Here is a 19,626-nt window from a genome sequence, read left to right as displayed (position 1 = left end):
TTTGAAATGGAAACCAAATTGACCTTAAACCACGGGAGTAAATATGGTGGCCCTCACGACTAAACAGGGTAATAGAGCATGTTGAGTATATTGAATTATTATACTCTGCTCCAAAGAAACAGATCCAGTAGAAGAAACCCTGACTATAAAAAGGTACTTTCTACGTAGCAATCCACAAGTATAAGAATAAAAATAAGATAAAGAGAATTTGGGTGGGGATAAGAGGATAACAAAATTTTTCTTATTGTGGTAGGCTGTAGAAAATCCAGTTAGAAGAATACACAAGATATTTCCTATTATGGGTTTCACAATTTTTATAAGGGGTCAAGGCACATGATAAAAGGAAAGCTTAATCATCTTGACAGCTGGAAGAAATCTATTTCTTTCTAATAGCAAAACTTTTTTTTTTAGGTTCTTTGGTTTTTTGATTTTTACAGTTCGGTGGTTTTGGTATATTCACAAGGCTGTGCAACAATTGCCACTGTCTAGTTCAGGGCATATTAATCGCCCCCAAAACAAACCCCATACCCACTAGCAGTCATTCCCCATTCCTTCCTCTCCTCAGCCCTGGAACCACTAGTCTATTTTCTGTCTTTGTGAATTTGCCTATTCTGGAGATTCCATATAAACAGAATCATGGTATCATATAATATGTGGTCTTTTGTGTCTGGCTTTTTCCACTTATTGTAATGTTGTCAAGATTCATCCATGTTGTAGCCTGTGTCCGCACTTCATTCCTTCTTACGACTGAATAATATTCCATTACAAATATAGGCCACATTCTGTTTATCCATCCCTCAGCTGATGGACATTTGGGTCGTTTTCAGTTTTTGGCTACCACGAACAACGTTGCTATGAATATTCGTAGACAAGCCTTGGTGTAAACATATTTTTCCAGTTCTCTTTGCTATCTACCTAGGAGTGGAATGGCTGAGCCATATAGTGACTCTCTATTTAACTTTTTGAGGAGCTGCTGACCTGTTTTCCAAAGGGGCTGTGCCATGTTCCATCCCCACTGGTGGTGTGTAAGAGTTCCGACTGCTCCACGCCCTCTCCAACACTTGTTATCATTCGTCTTTTTACTATACCCATCCTGGAGGGTGTGACACGGTATCTCACCAGGGTTTTGATTTATCTCCCAATGAGGACTGATGTTGAGAAAACACTTTTAAACTGGTCTTTTTTTCTATGAAAGCGAAAGAAGATTGGACTTAATTCTTCTTAACAAGAGAGAATTAAGTGATAACAAAAGTGACTGGAGCCTGAGCTGAACTAAACTAGCTATCTCAGGAATTCAGGCCACAGGGAAAGGGGACACTGGGTTTGTCAGACTGAGAAATCTGAAAAGTTCAGATAAAAGGTAGGCATTCTGTTTCTGAGACTCAAGAGGAATATAGCTCATCTGCAATAGACATTTTTGAAAGTTTTAGTTTCTCATAGATAATGACAAACTCTGGAATGAATATGAAGATATATCTCAAGAGAACCATTTAGCCATGTCAAGGAGCTCAATAAGTTCCTCTCTATAAAGAATGTATCAATAAATACAAGGAATATCAGCAATGAAAGGCAAATTGGAAGATGATAATGAGATTGTAAGAATGATATCAAGAAGGCTAAATCTTAAAGACTTGTGAGATGTGCAAAAGACACCAAAAGGGCTTTTTATAAACTATATTCAGAGTAGGGTTCACTGATTAGAGAAAGATGGTATGATATTAACTGATCAAAGGAAGGAAGGAAGAGAAAGGGGGGAAAAAAGAAGAAAAACAGAACTACTGACCCCTTCTTTTTTACCTTGAGTTTTCTAGCAGATTCCATAGGATTCAATATGGAAAGAGCAAAACATACATTATAGGGGACCCATGAAGCCCAAGATAAGTGAGATGTCCATTCTACATTTCCAGGCCCAAATGAATTATGTTCCCTAAAGACTGCCTTTTGTCCACTAGATCCCACCCATACTTCTGACCCTACCGTTTAGAAGCCTCTACAATCTGACCCCCATTTTATCAGTCTAGATAAGTTACTCTGTTTTGGTGGCAAGATTAGAGTTTCAAACTGGCTTGGGTTATGGAAGGGAAATGATATTGTATGGCTATATGTGGAAATGAAGAGAAAAGCCATGCTGGACCTCCCAGGAATCCAAGAAAATCCTAATGACTTGGCCTGATGGGCAGAACAAGAAATGTGACATAGTCTCACCTCTGAACGTGAAAGCTAGACCAAGGGCAGTTCCAGCAACCCCACCATCTGGTCATCTCATGACAGGGGATCAGGAATACGTGATCACCATTACTACAGTTCAGCTTTCCCTTCTCGTCTTGTGTCTGCTGTGTTTTCACTTCACTTCACTTCTACCCTGCAGCCACCTACCCACTCCCCTATGCAGTTCAAATCCCCAGGAAAAATAACCTTAACTGACCCAGCACAGTGCCCCTGCCCCTGTTTAGATGGAGACTTTAGACCAGGACTCCAGTGGATGCATCTTGATGGGCTGCCCCAGTGAGACATGTTTTTACAAACTCTGACCTCATCAGCTGTGGCCGAGCATGTGGCAGCTCACGTGGTGCCCCCGTGGTCACTCATTTGTGAGACATCAGCTCAGGCTACTCTCAGTAGGTGCTGTGGGCATGGTTGGGGTCCAGTGTATGGGTCAGATTTTTTTCATTTTATTCTTCCCCATGTAAACCCTCAACTCTTGCTGGTCCAGCTTTACTTACCTCCAAACACAGTATTTACTCACTAATTCACTTACTCAATATTTATGGTACGTCTACTATTTTCTAGACATTGGAGATACAAATGAATAAGATGTAACACTTTTAGAAGTGCATGGTCTGATGAAGGAGACACATAAGTAACTCACGGTGTGGCACTGTGGGGACACTGGAAAGGGCATCCCCCACTCAGCTTGGGAGGAGAGGAGATGAAAGAGGGCCATGGATAGAAAGCAGGGATAAGTAGGAACCACCCATCAGAGAAGGGAGAGCATGTGAGGTTTGGCATGGCTGGTGTTTGGGGGCCATGGAGAGCATGGCAGCTAATGTATGCCAAAGGTAGGTGAGACCACATAGGGAGGGCTTGTCTACACCGCCCAATTTATTGTCCATTTGCTCCCCCAGGTTCCACACATACCTGGGATACTCTTGGTCATAGCCATTCTCCTTCTTGCATCCGAATTGCAGTTTCCATGTTTCAGGCTATGATTTCCCATGATGGAGCTGCCAGTAGGCTATGATTTCCCATGATGGAGCTGCCGCTGCCAGCGGATTGTAAAACCCCCATTTCATGCCAAAGTCTCCTTACTGAGAGCAGAGAATACCTATTTTCAAGAGGTTTACATAAAGATTTCTTGATTATGGCTGCAAAAAAAATTAATCTCTGCTTTAAATAAATAGCAAACCTTAAAACAGTTTTTCTTAGGGCGGAAAAAAAAACAACCACCCTACATGCAGTAAGCTAGAAGTCCTTAGGCTACCAAGGATCTCTTCTTAACCAATTTCCAGTGCTGTTTTTCTTTGCCTTATCATGGCTGAGGAGATGCTTCTCCTATCCTCAGAGCCACCTTCTTTCCTTCACAACAAAGCTCTTCCGGGCCCTTGTCTTCCAGCCTGGGGACCAGCCCCCTGTCCTGAGATAGGAGAGGCTCAGAAGTGTGAGTTGCTGGAGAGCTGGAGCCCATATCTCCCTGGCCTTGCTTGCCTTTCCAGTCAGGATCTGTCCCTCTCTGGCATTTCTTGAGGGGGTCAGTCTCTCATGGGAGGTCTGTAGATGAGTCTGGAAGGTGAGGGAGGTGGGTGGAGTAAAAAAAGGCTCTTCTGTCTGTTCTACTGTCGCTACAGAGATTTTCTGCCTCAGTTTCCCTCAGTTACCTAGATTCTAGCATGATCCAAAGCTTGAATCTCCGGGAAGCCTGGGTGGCTCAGTTGGTTAAGTGTCTGCCTTCGGCTCAGGTCATGATCCCAGGGTCCTGAGATCAAGTCCCACATCAGGCTCCCTGCTGGAGCCTGCTTCTCCCTCTGCCCCTCCCCCCGCTCATGCTTCCGCTCTCTCTCTCTTTCAAATAAATAAACTCTTTAAAAACAAACAAACAAAAAAACCCTTGAATCTCCTCTCCTCCAATCCAAAAAGTGATAATTTTATTTCTCAGAATATTATTTAAATATTCTTTCCTTTTTCTTAAAATTAATCAAGCTTCCCTGATCTTGGAGTTTCAAAACCCAACCTTAGGATAAAAGATGAGCAAGTGTTTACTTCTTCGAACATCTCCTTTGTTTCCATATTTTACCCAACTTAAGTCCCTCCTCCCCACGGGACCTTTCTTGCCCATGCCAGCCCACCTTCATTTTTTCCTGTTTTAAAATTCCTGCAGTGTTAACTCTGCATACTTCTCATGTTGACATTCAATTTCATAATGCCCTGAGTTATGTAACCACTCTGCATGACAATCTTGTCCCCTATAGAGTGTTCGGGGAAAATGAGTATCTTTTTCTCATCTTTTGTTTACCCCCCAAGCCTGTTTACCCCCCACAGCCCTATGCACAGTGGTGTGGACAGAGTAAGTGTTGAACAAACTTGCTAGAAATGAAATCAATCCAATACACATCAGAACTCCACCTTACTTAGCCCCGTAATAGATACTAGCTTCTTTAACTCTTCACTCTTTCTTCTTCTCTTTCTCCCTCTCTCTCTAATGGAAACTAAAGACAAGATCCTGGTGATGAAAGGGACAGACTTTACTCTTAAATCTGATAATTGGATTTCTTTAGATCCTGGCATGTTCCGCCTTAGCTGTTGACAAAGCCTACTTCAGGCCAGTGCAGTGAAGGGAGAGAACTAGGCGCTGAGGTCCGGAAGCCAACAGGCTCTATCATTCACTTACAAGTGGTATGAACTTGGACAAGCTCTAAGCCTCCCAAGCCTCAGCTTTTTTCATCTGTGGTTCAAAGAGACCCACACCACCTCCTTCCACCCACCTTTTAGAGACTCTTTAAGACTCAAATGAGTCTCAGATGTGACATTAACATGTTCTGTGACCTGATAAAGGACGGTATTAGTGTGAGATGCTTACAGTAAACATGATGGCTAACATGTATTGCTTCCTGAGCTCTTAACGTGAGTGCTGTGTCCCAGGCACTGTTCTGAGCATTCTACATTGTCAACTCATGAAATGCTCACAACAACCCTATGATGGAGGATTATTATGATCCCTGTTTTGCAGATAAAGGAACCGAGGCACAGAGGACTTAAGTAATTTGTTCAAGACCTCCCAGCTAGTGACAGAGCTGAGCTATAAACCCAGGCAGGCAGTTAGGTATCTGTGGCTGCTGTGAAGAAAAGGGGAATGGGAGTGAAGGGCCGTGAGAGTAAATGTAATCTCGTAACTTGAGACCATCTTTTGGGACAGCAAACAAAGGAGAAGGTGAAGCTTCTGATTCAACTGGCCGATAGCTTTGTGGAAAAAGGCCACATTCATGCCACAGAGATCAGGAAATGGGTGACTACAGTGGACAAGCATTACAGAGACTTCTCCTTGAGGATGGGAAAGTATCGATACTCCCTGGAGAAAGCACTAGGCGTCAACACAGAGGTAGGTATGGGGGTGGCCTAGCTGAGACATCCTCCCTTATCTCTCTCAGCACTGCTGCTCTCATCACCATGGAAGGAGGTGGGACTTCCAGAGCAGTCTTTCTGAGCTCTTGACTCCTAGAACGCTTGTCTCGTGTGATTTTTCTAGCGGAGGGGATGGACCTTGATGAGCCATTGGCCTCCAGCCCCTCATGATTAGTGCTAGATAGCAAAATTGGCTAGCCAGGGGTGGGCCCATGCCTACAGAACAGAGTTTTTCTACGTGTAGAGTTAACTGTTGACTTTGAGGACTAAACCCTTTACCTTGGCTTCATCAGTACCCTCTTCCACCCAATTATGTTAATCAGCAAATGTTAAGGTTCCCGGTATGTATAACTGTGTTCTTTCAAGAATAAGGGATGCAATTGTGCAAAGGCTATTTGACATTCCAACGAAAAGAGGAACAATTTGCCAAGAATCAAGGGAAGACTGACTTTTAATCTCTTCTTTGTAATAGAGGTCAGTAACCTATGAATTAAGAACTAAATATAGGCTGGCAATTTAATCCTAGGATTTCTAATTCTTAAATCTTTAAATAGGCTGATGCTCTGAAGCAGAACAGACTAGAGAGTGAACTGGTTAAACCACTATAATTGGGGGAGATAATAACACCTCCCCCAGGCTTTAAACCGTGAGATTTTTTTCTAAAGGTTTCCATCCTGTATAAATACAAAACAGTGGTCAAAATAAGCCAGGATGGGCAAATTTAATAATTATTCTATCATTTAGCTCTCTCTTTCCAAGGGAAGCTGCTTGTTTAAATAAAAATATTGACTTTCATTCTTTTCCCTTGACAAATGAAAGTTTTCCTGTGTCTATATGTGTTTCTGTTTCACATCTATTTTAATGGTTAGTAACCAATTTTAGACTAATGTGTGTGTGTGTGTGTGTGTGTACATTTAGATTTAATCAGGACCGAAGTCCTTGGGGAAATATGACACTAATTATTAAATGTGTTTATTGTTTTCCCTGCTGTGGATATTAGCTCTGACCATTTGACCTGAACATTTTTAATCTTTCTTATTTAAAAAAAAAATATGCTATGAAGAAGAGGACTTGTAGGTGGCCATTTGTGGGATTCCCTGTCTTTTCAACCTGCTCCGTTGTATCTTCCTCTCTTTTTGCCTTCTATGGGCTCCCCTGACTCTGATGAGTTCCTGTCCCAAGGCATCTCCAAGGTGACCTCTGCGATCTCTCTGTGTGTAGGACAATAAGGACCTGGAGCTGGACATCATCCCAGCAAGCCTTTCAGATCGTGAGGTCAAGCTACGGGACGCCAACCACGAAGTCAATGAAGAGAAGCGGAAGTCAGCCCGGAAGAAAGAGTATGTGTTGGGGAGCTTTTACCTAGGTAGCAAGCTCCTCATGACTATGCTTGGTTTTCACTGCTCCATGTCCCTTTGGACAGCTTCGTGTGTCCTTATGACCACCCACAGAGGTTGGAATGGACAGACATGATGCTTCCATCCACATTTCACACTAATCAAGAATTATAGAGCATTGGATAGTGGAAACAATGAACCATGTCCACCTTACAAAACATTTCATGATCGCTGTGCTTTCTTTATACTGGTGTTAGAAAGTTACACATACCCAGAGATCTTTGCAAGGGCTTTATGAAGAATATTTTGACAGATTCCTTTCAGGTAGTGCTGGGGGAAAAAAATAGTATGTCCTAAAATTAAGAAGCCCAATGTAGTTGATCTTACAAAATAAAGTAGGAACACAGGTCCCTTGGAGCTGGAGAAACTGAAGCTGTTCTGCAAAGCCCAGAGCTTGTGTTTTATCTGGGAAATGTATTAGTTTGTTTGGGCTGCTGTGACAAAGTATGACAAATTGGATGATTTAAACAACAGAAATATATTGCTTCACAGTTCTGAGACAGGAAGTCTGAGGTCAAAGCGTTGGCAGGGCTGAGTCCTTCTGAGGGCCGGGGGGGAAGGAGTTGTTCCAGGCCTTTCTCCTTACCTTCTAGATGGCTGACTGCGGGTGCACATGGCATTCTTCCTAAATAGATACCTATATCCAGATTTCTCCTTTTTTAATGACACCAGTCACTTTGTAATAGGGGCCTACCCTTTTCCAGTATAACCCAATCGTAACAGTTTACATTTGCAATTGACTGTTTCTAAATAAGGTTACATTCTCAGGTACTAGGGGTTGGGACTTTAACGTATGATTTTGGGGGGTGGGGTGGCAAAACAATTCAGCCTATAATAGGGAAGGAAATGAAGAGACCACACTTGGCCATATCTTCCTGCTGCACTCTCTCCAGGACACCAAATAGCCAGAGGATGGGAAAGGACAGGTGGAAAAGAAAACAAAATGGGGTGGAGGGTAATGGAGCTGAATTACGAAGAAGACAGGTTAAACTGCAGGAAGCAGATGGAGAAAAAGGGACAAGGTAGAAGAATACCAGAGACCTAAGGGAGTGAAATCAAAGACAACTTTCCAAAGCATGTCAGATTATGTCCCTTCTGATTTTCCTTCTGTCCTCGTCTACCAAGCACCTGCAACCTATACGAAACTTTGCTTATGTGATCTTATTTAATCCTTGCAGCACCCCGGTGTGGTCAGCTGGTTTATAAGTAAGGAGTCTGAGGTTTGGAGAAGCCAGTCCTACTTCCAGTAAATGACAAAATAATAATTCAGCTCTTATTTGTCTGACTTCAAAGCTCACGCCCCTTCCACTCTTCCAATAGAGTAAGAGAGTGGCTAGTGAACTCTTGCAAAAGGGAATTTTTTGAGTCAGTACTTTAATATTAATGGAAAAGCCCTTGCCAGAACAATGGATTGCTTTAAGGAAAATCCCACAAAGACAAAGGTCTGGGAAAAATGCTGCCCATTTTCATATTTCTTGTGAAATTTCCAACAGGGGACACTTTGGGGCTAACCACTCTCAAAATGTTCATGTGATGACGAAGACACCTGCAAGTAGGGGTTTTCATTATGAGCTACCATGAAAATCTGACATAGCCTAAGATAAATGTATAAATCTATGTGTCGGCTCAATTAGATGTTACTGCATCACATGCCAGCCAAGAAGCACCATTTCTAAGAAAAATCTGTGAAAGAAAGCAAATGAAGTCAGTATGCTGCGGTGAAGCCATGTACCATCAGTGTAGCAAGCGCCCAAGAAGGTCGTGTTGTTCAGGGGCCCAAGGGCAAGGGAGCCCTCTCCTTGCAGATACGGAGCACAAGCTTTCCGTCTGCGGAGACTGAAGGGCAGTCACAATCATTAACTTGTGTTCCACTTGTGATCCATGCTCCGCTTCGTGCGGGCCAGTTTGGGCTGTAAGTGAGCCCCGTTAGAAACAGTGTCAAAGTGCATAGGATCATCTAGGCCAGAGGTCCGCAAACTGTGACTCACGGGCCAAATCTGACCCCCCACCTGTTTCATACAGTCTGTAAGTGAAAAAGTATTTTTTATATTTTTCAGTGGTTGCAATAATACCAGAAGAAAAATATTTTGTGATGTGAAAATTAGATGAAACTCTTCTGTGTCCATAAATAAGGTTTTATTGGAACACAGCCACACTTACTATTTTTTTTATATATTGTCCATGGCTCCTTTCACATGACAACAGCAAAGTGGAGTGGTTGTGACAGAGACTTAATGGCCCACGAATATTCACTGTCTAGCTCTTTACAGACAAGGATTGCTACCCACCAGTGTCCGTGGTGGTGTCTCGGGCACCTGTGCCTGGCTTTTAAACCCGGCTTAACTGATGGTACCGCAGAGCATTTTGGTAAAAAGTCAGCACTTCTGGCGAACAGAAATCATCATTCCGGGAGCTGCGAGAGAAAGGCAGGATGCTGAGAGTCAAGCCACCCAGCTGGTGGAAATGAATACGAGCGGCCCCTCGTGCTTGTGCACGCCCTCGAGCACACACGTGCAGCCCAGAACACATGCGCGTCAGCACAGCATCTCACGGGGGTGGAACTGGGGCAAAGAAGGGCAAGAATGCAGCAGCAGCTGAACACAAACATGCTGGAGAGGTGCAGCACGAGGGATCAGGGTGACAGGGACTCAGAGGGTAATGCTCAGAGGCAGGGAGTTTGGAGGAGAGGAAGAGACCTGTTGGGGAAGTCAAAACTTGGGTCATTCGGGACTGTCATACACGCTGGAGTGGGGAAGTGAAGTTTGAAGGAAGGGCGGTGTTAGATCTCGAACCAATGACAAGCCTGTTTGTTTTCTTCTAGATTCATTATGGCCGAGTTGCTGCAGACGGAGAAGGCATATGTAAGGGACTTACATGAGTGCTTAGAGGTAGGTCTTGCAGTAATCAGTGCACAGCTGTATTAGAAAAATGACAGCCTTGCCACTGTCAAGTCCCTGAGAGAAGCTCCGTGCTGTCTCCTCCCAGAGCTTCACAAATAAAAGCCAATGGAGGAAAGCTTTCTCCCAGAGTCCGTAGTAATTGCGTGGGAGTTGAAAATGCTTTTGAAAAGAAACTTTTCTCAAACTGGAGCTGGACCCGGCAAAAACGTATAGAAGACTTGAATTCAAAGTAAAATAAAAAACCATGACATAATCAATGAACTTGAGTCTGCAAATCTGCACCCCCCACCCCCGCCCAACACACTCAAACACACACACATTTAATAAATAAGAGGAACGTGGAGTTTGTGCTTTGCTGAAGTTCAGGATGTGAGTTTCCCTGGCAACAGCTGAAGATAATGGAACGTTTGGGTTTTCTTTCTTCCCGTTCTGTGTATTTACCATCTCACTTTGTACATTCTGCATGCAAGCCCAGTGTGAGTCTCACCCCTCCCATGTGAAGACCTGTTTATTGTGTCTGCATCTGTAGTGCTTGCCAGTGATGAAGCTGTTGCTGTCTTACAGACCTACCTGTGGGAAATGACCAGCGGCGTGGAGGAGATCCCCCCTGGGATCCTTAATAAAGAGCACATCATCTTTGGCAACATCCAGGAGATCTACGATTTTCATAACAAGTAGGTTGGTGGAGGATTTCCCCAGAGCATACTTAGGGCCATGAATTCCCATCATCGGGGCTTCCCAACGGGTGGATCAAAGCTGATTGGTAAATCCTACCTGATAATATTACCTGTTAAATTTTCTTAGTCAGTTGCTCAGACTCTTTTCTCACTCGTCCCTCTGTCTCCACAATTGTCCAAAGTCTCTGGTAAAGAGTGAAGTCAAGTATTTGGCAGCATCTGTTCCCAGTTCTCCTTAGGGTCCTACCTGGCAACACCTTCCTAGCCAATCAGAAGGATAACCAAGCTCCTAGGAGCTGAAAGTAGAGTCTCCTCAGTAAAACCGTAGGAAATCCTGACAGTAATCTAAGGCTAATCGTTCTGCCCTGTGGGCCTTGGGTTTCAAATTCCATTGTTAGGTTTTTTTCCAACCTGAGTCCTTCCTCCATTCCCCAGCCACTTCATTATCCCCACCCCCAACCAAAACAAAAACATAGGTAAATGTGTAGATAGATAACCAAAATACCTAATGGAACACAGTTCTTGACAGCTTATAGGGGAGAACATCAATCGGCCCTCTATGTTTTGTTGAGATGAGTAGAACCATAGAGCCCTAAAGCTTCACAATTCAATTTGTCCAGCCCCCAATTTAAGGATCTTATCTACAGCACACGAAACATGTTGCATTGTGAACAGAGTTAGCAAGAACATTGGCTGGTTAATTACATAGCCAACTAATGGAAATAACTCAGTTTTCAAAATACAAAGAGAGAGAATCTGAAGGCACAGGAGTAGTGTTGGTGTGAAGTCTTAGGCTCTCTCGGGACCCTGTCACAGAAAGGGGCCAAGAGGTAGAGGTTCAGTGTTGTAGGATACAGTTCAGAGGAAGTCCTATAGTCAGGCTCATCGAGGCATTTACTGAGATCAAACTCCCAGCCCCAAGAGTTCCTGATGAGATGTATAGAGGTGAGGCAAGACTCCAGAACAGCACTCTCCAATAGAGCTTTCTGCCATGATAGAACAATTCCATGTCTGTGCTGTTCAATCCAATAGCCAGTAGACATGCATGGCCATACAACACTTGAAATGTGACCTGTGCTGCCAAGAACTGAATTTTTAACTTTATTCAATTTAATAAATTTAGATGGCAAGTAGCTACCAGAGCAGACAGCCCAGCTGTAGAAAATAAGACCTCAGTATAGCCCTTCGCTAGGAATGACCGAGAGCAAGCAAGTTTGGTATAAAATGATCCTGGGCTCTAAAATGCCTAAATAAGATAGGGAGACCCACTCTTATCGACTCCTGATGATTAACGCCCTCTTACGTCATCAAATGGCATTCGTTTTTAAAGAACATAAAATGCGCAGTTTCTATAACATCTTAACCTTGTCAGACTATGAAACCAGTAATTTCTAGGGGGGTAAAACCTTCTGACTTTCTGGAGTACTTAATAAAAGTTCCCAGTCCTTTTTTTTTTTTTTTTTTAATCACAAATTTTAGCACTCTCCATTTGGTTTGCCTGGAAATCTCTAGACAGAAATATTCTCTCCTCATGTCTCTTTAATAAGATCCCAGTAAAGCCATTCTTGACCCCTGATCCCCAGTTCTGACCTCTGAGTCCCACTCAGCATTACCCCATCTCCCCCTGATATCTGAGAAGACAGTGGACTGGTAAGCAGAAAGGCTGGATGCTTTCACTTTTTCGATTTATGGTCTCTGGGATTTAGTCAGCAAGTCTCACTTTCCCTGTATTCTTACCAAAATTACTAAGTATAGAAGTCTAGAATCACAGCATGCACTTTCTTGCGAGCCCTGCTTTTGCCAAATCAATGTATGAGAGAAAAAAATATTCATGTCAGAATGGACCAATTGTAACAACGTATCTACCTCTTACTCTCGTTTCATGATACCACTCTAATAAGGCACAGTAAGCAGTTTGGTAGTTTTTAAATAGCTGCAGGAGCTACCAGTTGCAAAATGCAGTTCTAAGAAGCCATTAAAAAAAAAAAAAACCTCAAGTTAAACCATATGGAATGCTACATTTTGTAGAGGAATAAATTTAATTATCAAGAGCATAGCTACGCAGCAAATGTTACCTATTTATAACATTTTAAAGAACCAAGAAGAAAATAAAAACCAGCCTCTGAACAGCTGAAAGAGGTAGCACGAAGATAAAATTTTTATCTTTTCGCAGAAGGACCTTTCTTTTTTTTTTAATTTTTTATGATGTTCTGTTTCTATCCTACCTAATAGCCACCTCACCTCTCGTTAAATTGTTTAGCAATCTTGTTAGATGATTAGATCATTTCTAAGACCATAGCAACTTAGAAGCAGTGAATAAATGTCAAGAACTTGAGCAAGTAGGTTGATCGTACCAGCTGAAAGTAATAGAAGACAGATAAACTGGAAAAAAAAAACCACCCAGATCACAGTGGTCAAGGGCTACTCGGTGTTGATGCCAGTGATCCTTTATCCTGATATAGAAGCCAACACAGCCACTGTGTTATAATAGTAATACTATAATAGAATAACATACTAGTAATAACCCTGAATAATTAGTATATTCTGCATTAAAAAGAAAGGAATTCTGCAATGCATATAGAAAGCTCTCCACCAAAAAAATTAATGTTTTAAATTATTCACAACTTAAGGGAACATCCAAGAAAATAAAGCTGTATAATCTCCAGGATCTAAAGGCCAAGACTTTTCTTATAGTATGTGCTTTCTCCTTATGCCGTACAAATTTCAGTTAATTGAAAAAAGCATAGCACCTCTAAAATCTCTAATAAATAAGAGAGGAAAAGGCAATTAAGGCAACTTTGAAAATATAGCAAATGTGAACTCCATAAAAGGACCCATGTCTTTTACTCCATAACTCTGGCACACAGTACACTGTAAGTCAATATTTGGTGGGTGGATAGATGGATGGATGGACGAACGGACACACAGACTAAAAACAGAATTACAGTTTGCAGATTTGTGGGCTAGTGCCATTGAAGTCATAATTGAGTCTTCTGTTTGTGAAAGGCTCAAAATAGGGAAAACCATTAGGTATGATTTTTTTCCCCATTACTACCAGAACCTTCACAATTATAACCTTAATAGCAAAATAATATGAAGGAGTTTCCTGGGGGCTTTTTTATGATTTTTAGTTTTTGTATTTGTGTGTAGTTGACACATAATGTTACATTAGTTTCAGGTGTACAACATGCTGATTTGATGGGTTTATATATTATGCTATGCTGACCACAAGCATTGCTATCATCCATCACCGTAGAACACAATTACAGTGTCATTGACTGTATTTCTTTTTTTTTTAATATTTTATTTATTTGAGAGACAGAGTAAGCGCAAGCAGGGGGAGCGGCAGAGAAGAGGGAGAGGGAGAAGCAGGCCCCTCACTGAGCAGGGAGCCTGATGCTGGGCTTGATCCCAGGACCCTGGGGTCATGACCTGAGCCAAAGGCAGACACTTAACCGACCGAGCCACCCAGGCTCCCCTCATTGACAGTATTTCTTATGCTGTGCCTTTCATTCCCATGATTTACTCATTCCACAACTGGAGGCCTGTATCTACCCTTCCCTTCACCCATTTTGCCCATGTCTCCGTACCCCTCCATCTGGCAACCATCAGTTTGTTCTCTATATTTGCAGCTCTGATTCTGGTTTTTGTTGTTTATTCATTTGGGTTTTTTTTTCAGATTCCACATATGAGTAAAATCATATGGTATTTGTCTTTCTCCATCTGACTTATTTCATTTAGCATAATATCCTCTAGATCCATCCATGTTGCCACAAATGGCACAGTGTCAACCTTTTTTACAGCTATGTAATATTTCTCTGTGTGTGTGTGTGCACGTGTGTGTGTGTGTGTGTGTGTACACACCCCACATCTTCCTTATCCATTCATCTACTGATGGACTCTTAGGTCACTTCCTTATCTTGGCTATTGTAGATAATGCTGCAATAAACATAGGGGTGCATATATATTTTCCAATTAGTGTTTTCATTTTCTTTGGGTAAAGATTCAGTGGTGGAATTATTGGGTCCTGTGGTATTTCTATTTTTAATTTTTTGAGGACCCTCCATATGATTTTCCATAGTGGCTGCACCAATTTATATTCCCACCAACAGTGCACAAGCGTTCCTTTTTCTCCACATCCTGGCCAACAATTGTTATTTCTCCCCTTTTTGTTTTATTTTAGCCATTCTGACAGGTATAAGGTGATATCTCATTGTGGTTTCGATTTGCATTTCCCTGATGATCAGTGATATGGAACACCTTATCGTGTTGTCTGTCGGCCATCTGTATGTCTTCTTTGGAAAATATCTATTCAGTTCCTCTGCCTTTTTTTTTTTTTTTAATTGGATTGGTTTTTGGGGTTGGGGTTGGTGTTGTATAAATTATTTTATATTTTGGACACAAACTTCCTGGGGCTTCTTAATGAGAGGACCATACAAGGGTTTAAACACCTGTTTGCTTTTCAAGAATACTTAGAAATAGTCACTTTTTAACCTGAAAATATCCAAAGGTTCTTTTTAACCCCAATTATTTGCATCTTTACAAAGTTACTATTTAGTGCTATCTAACAGCAAACACACTTCTCTCATTTCTAGTGCACAGCTCTGTTTTCTGCTTATACTCCAGAGAGTGAGGGAAGGAGGGAGGGAGGGAGGGAGGGAGGGAGGGAGGGAGGGAGGGAGGGAGGGAGGGAAGAAGATCGGAAGGCCGAGAGATTGAGATTGACATTACCTGGATGACACAGTTAGCTTAGTCACTGGGGAGTTACTACCTAGACCGAGGGGGTTATGGTGAATATGTTGCATTTCTCAGCTAGTTAGTATTGATCTTTTAAATGGTGTCACTTTGAAAAATGACAACCAGGATTAGTGTTGTGTGTGTGTGTGTGTGTGTGTGTGTGTGTGTGTGTGTGTGATCTTTCTCAAGGACCTTTGTCTATACAGATATTGAATGGAGAAATTCTCAAGCACCAAAATTTCTATAAAGAAGAGCAATTCAACATGTAGAAGTTACCACCCACAAGTGGTGGTTTTAACTGAAGTTGGAGGTTTGAGTGGAATGATACTCAATTTTCACCCTCTGTTCTTCCCATTGTCATACTACGTCTCCTTTTTATAGAATCATAAAGATAATGAAACTTAGATACACAAGACCTAAATCCATTTCTATTGTATTTTCCTGAGCATTCCAGGAGCACTCAGATAAGATAGCATATTCCATAAATAGATCCCCCAAACAGTCATGGTTTTTTTTTTTTTTTAACTACAGTCTCCCACTTGGACTAACCTATAACTTCAAAAAAAAAATTATTCACTTTCAGTTTGCCTTGATGATTAGATTTTCAGCTCCGGTAAGAACAGCTGTTTAAAATGCTTATCACCTTCAGTTAAATCTGAACTTTACTTTTTGCTCTTCAGTTATTTTTCTATTATTTGTGTGTGAGTCTGAGCAACAACATTTGTATAAAATCTTTGCTGTCAGGGCTCAGAGGGTCCTCCTCACCACCAAGTACGACCATCTCCATTTACCATAAGGACACTGAGAGCCAGAGAGGAACCAGTGACTTACCCAGTACTAGCACACCCTCTCCCTCTTTAAAGATCAGGCATAGATTCTGGGGCTTTGTGCTCTCTCCCCTTCCCCCACTCCACAGACCACCAACCGGGACTGCCAAAGCTGGTAGGTTTGGTTCTAATCAGCTTCTCTGGATCCCCAAGTTTCAGGCACACTTCAACTCATTTCTTCTACGGGTATGTCATCCAGGTCCCACACTCTTACAGTAATTACCTGAAATAGGTCATTTTTCAGCCAGGGTTGGGAAGGCAAATAGAGGACCAACAACCAGGTATCCGTCCTGTACATTGCTTCCCTGCAGACTTGGTCAGAAGGGTAGATTTGGCCTTGGCCACCCCCATTGCACTCCCAGCCTAGCGTTCGTGGGCTCGAGGCTGGGGTCAGAGCTGTGTGGGGCTAAGTTGGAGCAAGACCAGGCCAGGGTCAGCCTACCAGGATACCAGGTAGCCAGGGTCAGCCAGCAGCAGATGGTGGTGTGCAGCAGGGTAGGGAAGAGCTGGGGGAAGTGATGGGAAATGCCAGGGAACAACTGGACCAGGCCCACGTTTCTAGCATCTTCCTAGAGTTCCTTCTTGGGCCAGCCCTGTGCTAGTTTGGATCTAGAGCTGGTACCCAGTGATGAATCAAACCCAGGCTCTCCACCCCGAGTCCTGGGAATTATTATTATAGGTACTTGTGATCAGGTTGGAGTGAAGCACAAATTCAATTAAAAGGAGCAAAGAAAATAGCCTCAGTTGGAAAAATAAGAAAGGCTTCGCAGAAGGGATGGCAGTTGAGATGGGATTTAAATAACTGGTAGGATTTCTGTAGCTAGGGATGACCCCCCTAATGATGGAGGGAAGTTTGAACATAGGCCTTTCTAAGGAGGAGAGTGGCAAAGTCTAGCAAGGAGGCTGAGAGAGGCCACAGGGAGGAGTTCGTGAATCAGTCTCAACCCTGGGTCAGGGGTGAGGCAAGGTCCTGGCATCACGCCCCCATTGCAACCGTGTCTTGTCACCTGTGAGACTGATGCAGAGGAAGGGAGAGATGGAGGGTAGAGGTAGTTGGGGTCAGAAATGGTGGTGGGGGGAGGCACAGAAGAAGGGAGGGGAGAGAGAGTGAGGGGGGAGAGAGGGATCAAATACCTAGGTAGAGAAGTGAGAGAGAACAGTGAAGTGGGTGGATATCAAAGGGAGGAAGAGGAAGAGGAAGAAGAGAGAGAGGGGAGAGGGAATAAGTAATCAGGGAGGTTAGAGAGGAGGAGACAGAAGGGAAGTTGGGGGTGGGAGGAGAGAGATGGATAGAGACCCAGACCTCTCTAGGGCTACCATCCTATTTTGGATGGGAAAACCCAGCAAGGTGTTTATTAAACATTTTTTTTTGTCATGGGCCAAAGAAAAATACAAAAATATACATTATGTCCTGAGATGCACATGCTTATATATAATAGGGACACTGAGTTTTTCAAAATCACATCCTTATTATGTATGTGTGTGATACAGAATGTGTGATACATTCTGATATTTTGCATTAGGTTCTGCTTCCCTTTCTCCTTCCCCTTTTTTAATGCTGGTTTCCACGTCCTAAATTAAACGTCTGGTCGGGGAAACAAAATGCAGGGGGTGGGTGGTGGGGTGTGGAGGGGTGGGTAGTTTTTCTGCAGCTACAAGGCGAGGAGCTGGCTCCACCTAGTGGTAAGAGAAGGAATGTGCAACCTACAGCAGGGTCTGCAGGACACACTTCTAGGCCACAGCTTTCGCCTTTTCCCGTTTGCCTCTCCTCTTGCTTTCCAACACACATCCTTGCTTAAAATATGCCTATTCTATGCCTTCTGTGTTCTTCTTACTCCAAGTGCCCTTGGTATTAGTTTTATCCCATTTACAGAAATCACAGAATTACAAAATATAAAAGCCTGGAAAAAAACCTTTAAAGATAATCTAGTTCTGTTCTCCTCCCTTATATTATAGACACTGGAACTTACCAAGGTTTGTGACCTGCCCAAGCCTATTGGTAGCACAGCCAAAGATTCCAGGTCTTCCGAACTCCCAATTACATCACACTGTCATCTTCTTAATATTCAAAGATCAGGGTAAGAGGAAGGGAAAGACCTGCTGTGGTTTCTCTTGGACCCCAAATCCATACCTTAAGGGATAACTGCAGGTCTGACCCAACCCAGCAGAAGGACCCTATAAAAATTGATGTGTGGCTTTGTTGTTGGTGGTTTTTTCAGTAAGCTGTCAACACTGGTGCTGGTCACAGGTATTAGGGCATATCCAAGGCAAGACAAAGTCTAAACATTTGTTTAAATGTCAAACTCACGTTAATCTTAGTTGTACACACTAATTGCATAGATCCACACCTAGTTGCCAAACAGCGCATTAATGGAAATGAGTAACATTAAATGTGAGGTTAATTTTTTTATGTTTATTTTAACATTAAACCTTTACATATCTATGCAGATACTTTTTGGTTCATCCAATCACACAAGTTAAACACAATTAGGGGGTACGAGCAAAACTTATTCAACAGACAACAGTGCAGCAAAGTAAACTGCTCCTTGAGGTTGGAGCCTGAGGGTGGGAAACATGCTGAGTAGAAGTCCAGCCCTGCACACGTCTCCCCTTCATCTCTAATCTAGGCTGAAGTTCCTCGTGTGTGATGAGGGGACAGAGAAGGGTGACTGTCATGGCTCAGCCAAGGTGATCAAACTTGACTGCAACACTTCCGTGAACAACCCCACACCTTCCCTGGAGTGCACATGACTCTCCTGGGTTTCATAGCTGTCCCAAGGTGCTGATCAGCTGGCCCAGCCCTTGCACGCTAGAGCCTCTCACGTGCTAGACTCTGAATCTGTCTGGTCACTAGTGAATTCTTTAGAAATGATGTCTAGCTGCCCTTGTATGAAAACAGTAACCCAGCCCTGCTTTGATAAGGAGGCAGTGTCCTGGACTTCCTGCAAAGCAGTGAGCCTCAGAGCTCTCTCCTCACCCTACCTTCACCTTTATTTATTTATGCATCCTCCTCCTTGCGCTTTTCCTCCTCCTTGCCACAGCCCCTACCTTCATTCCCCTTCTTACCACCTCTGTCATTCCAACAAGTGCACACGTATGAGAGTCACGTACGTGCACACACACACAACACACACACGCACACAAGATCATCAAATCCATTCCCCTGTAAATACAGACTGCACCCTTGATGTAAAGGGCCGTCTGCTGGACCACACTGTGAGACCGTCTGTGAAGGAGACACTTCTCCAGGAGCAGTGAGACCATAGACCAAATTTACCTTTGGAGAAAATAATAAAATCAGAATGACTCAAGGTACCTTTGGAATGGTGCTGTTTCCATAGTACTTAATCACAAGCCTCAGAAAGCTTTTCTATCAGTAAATGTAGAGGTTTCATTTCCCAAGATTCTGTACAAAGCCAGAGGGAGGCATTTTCCTCAGAAAGTAACCGCACAAAAATTGCATCATGGTAAT

At 42.9% G+C, this 19,626-nt stretch overlaps 1 protein-coding gene across 21 annotated transcripts in view; it reads left to right on the top strand.

The window, feature by feature from the left end:
• The window catches only part of KALRN (kalirin RhoGEF kinase), a 637,031-nt gene that overhangs the window by 387,203 nt on the left and 230,202 nt on the right, over nt 1-19,626 (top strand). For all 21 annotated transcript variants that reach the window (XM_087861563.1, XM_045812696.2, XM_045812695.2 and 18 more), the window contains exons 22-25: nt 5,411-5,593; nt 6,838-6,956; nt 9,835-9,901; nt 10,478-10,587. In XM_087861563.1, coding sequence (XP_087717689.1) covers nt 5,411-5,593; nt 6,838-6,956; nt 9,835-9,901; nt 10,478-10,587 — 479 coding nt within the window. The remainder of the gene's footprint in view (nt 1-5,410; nt 5,594-6,837; nt 6,957-9,834; nt 9,902-10,477; nt 10,588-19,626) is intronic.

The sequence above is a fragment of the Ursus americanus genome, chromosome 4, assembly GCF_024610735.1.
Source record: "Ursus americanus isolate L20-20 chromosome 4, mUrsAme1.1.p, whole genome shotgun sequence".
Lineage (NCBI taxonomy): Eukaryota > Metazoa > Chordata > Mammalia > Carnivora > Ursidae > Ursus > Ursus americanus.
The sequence above is the reverse complement of the archived record's forward strand: the minus strand, read 5'-3'. Positions and strand labels throughout refer to the sequence as shown.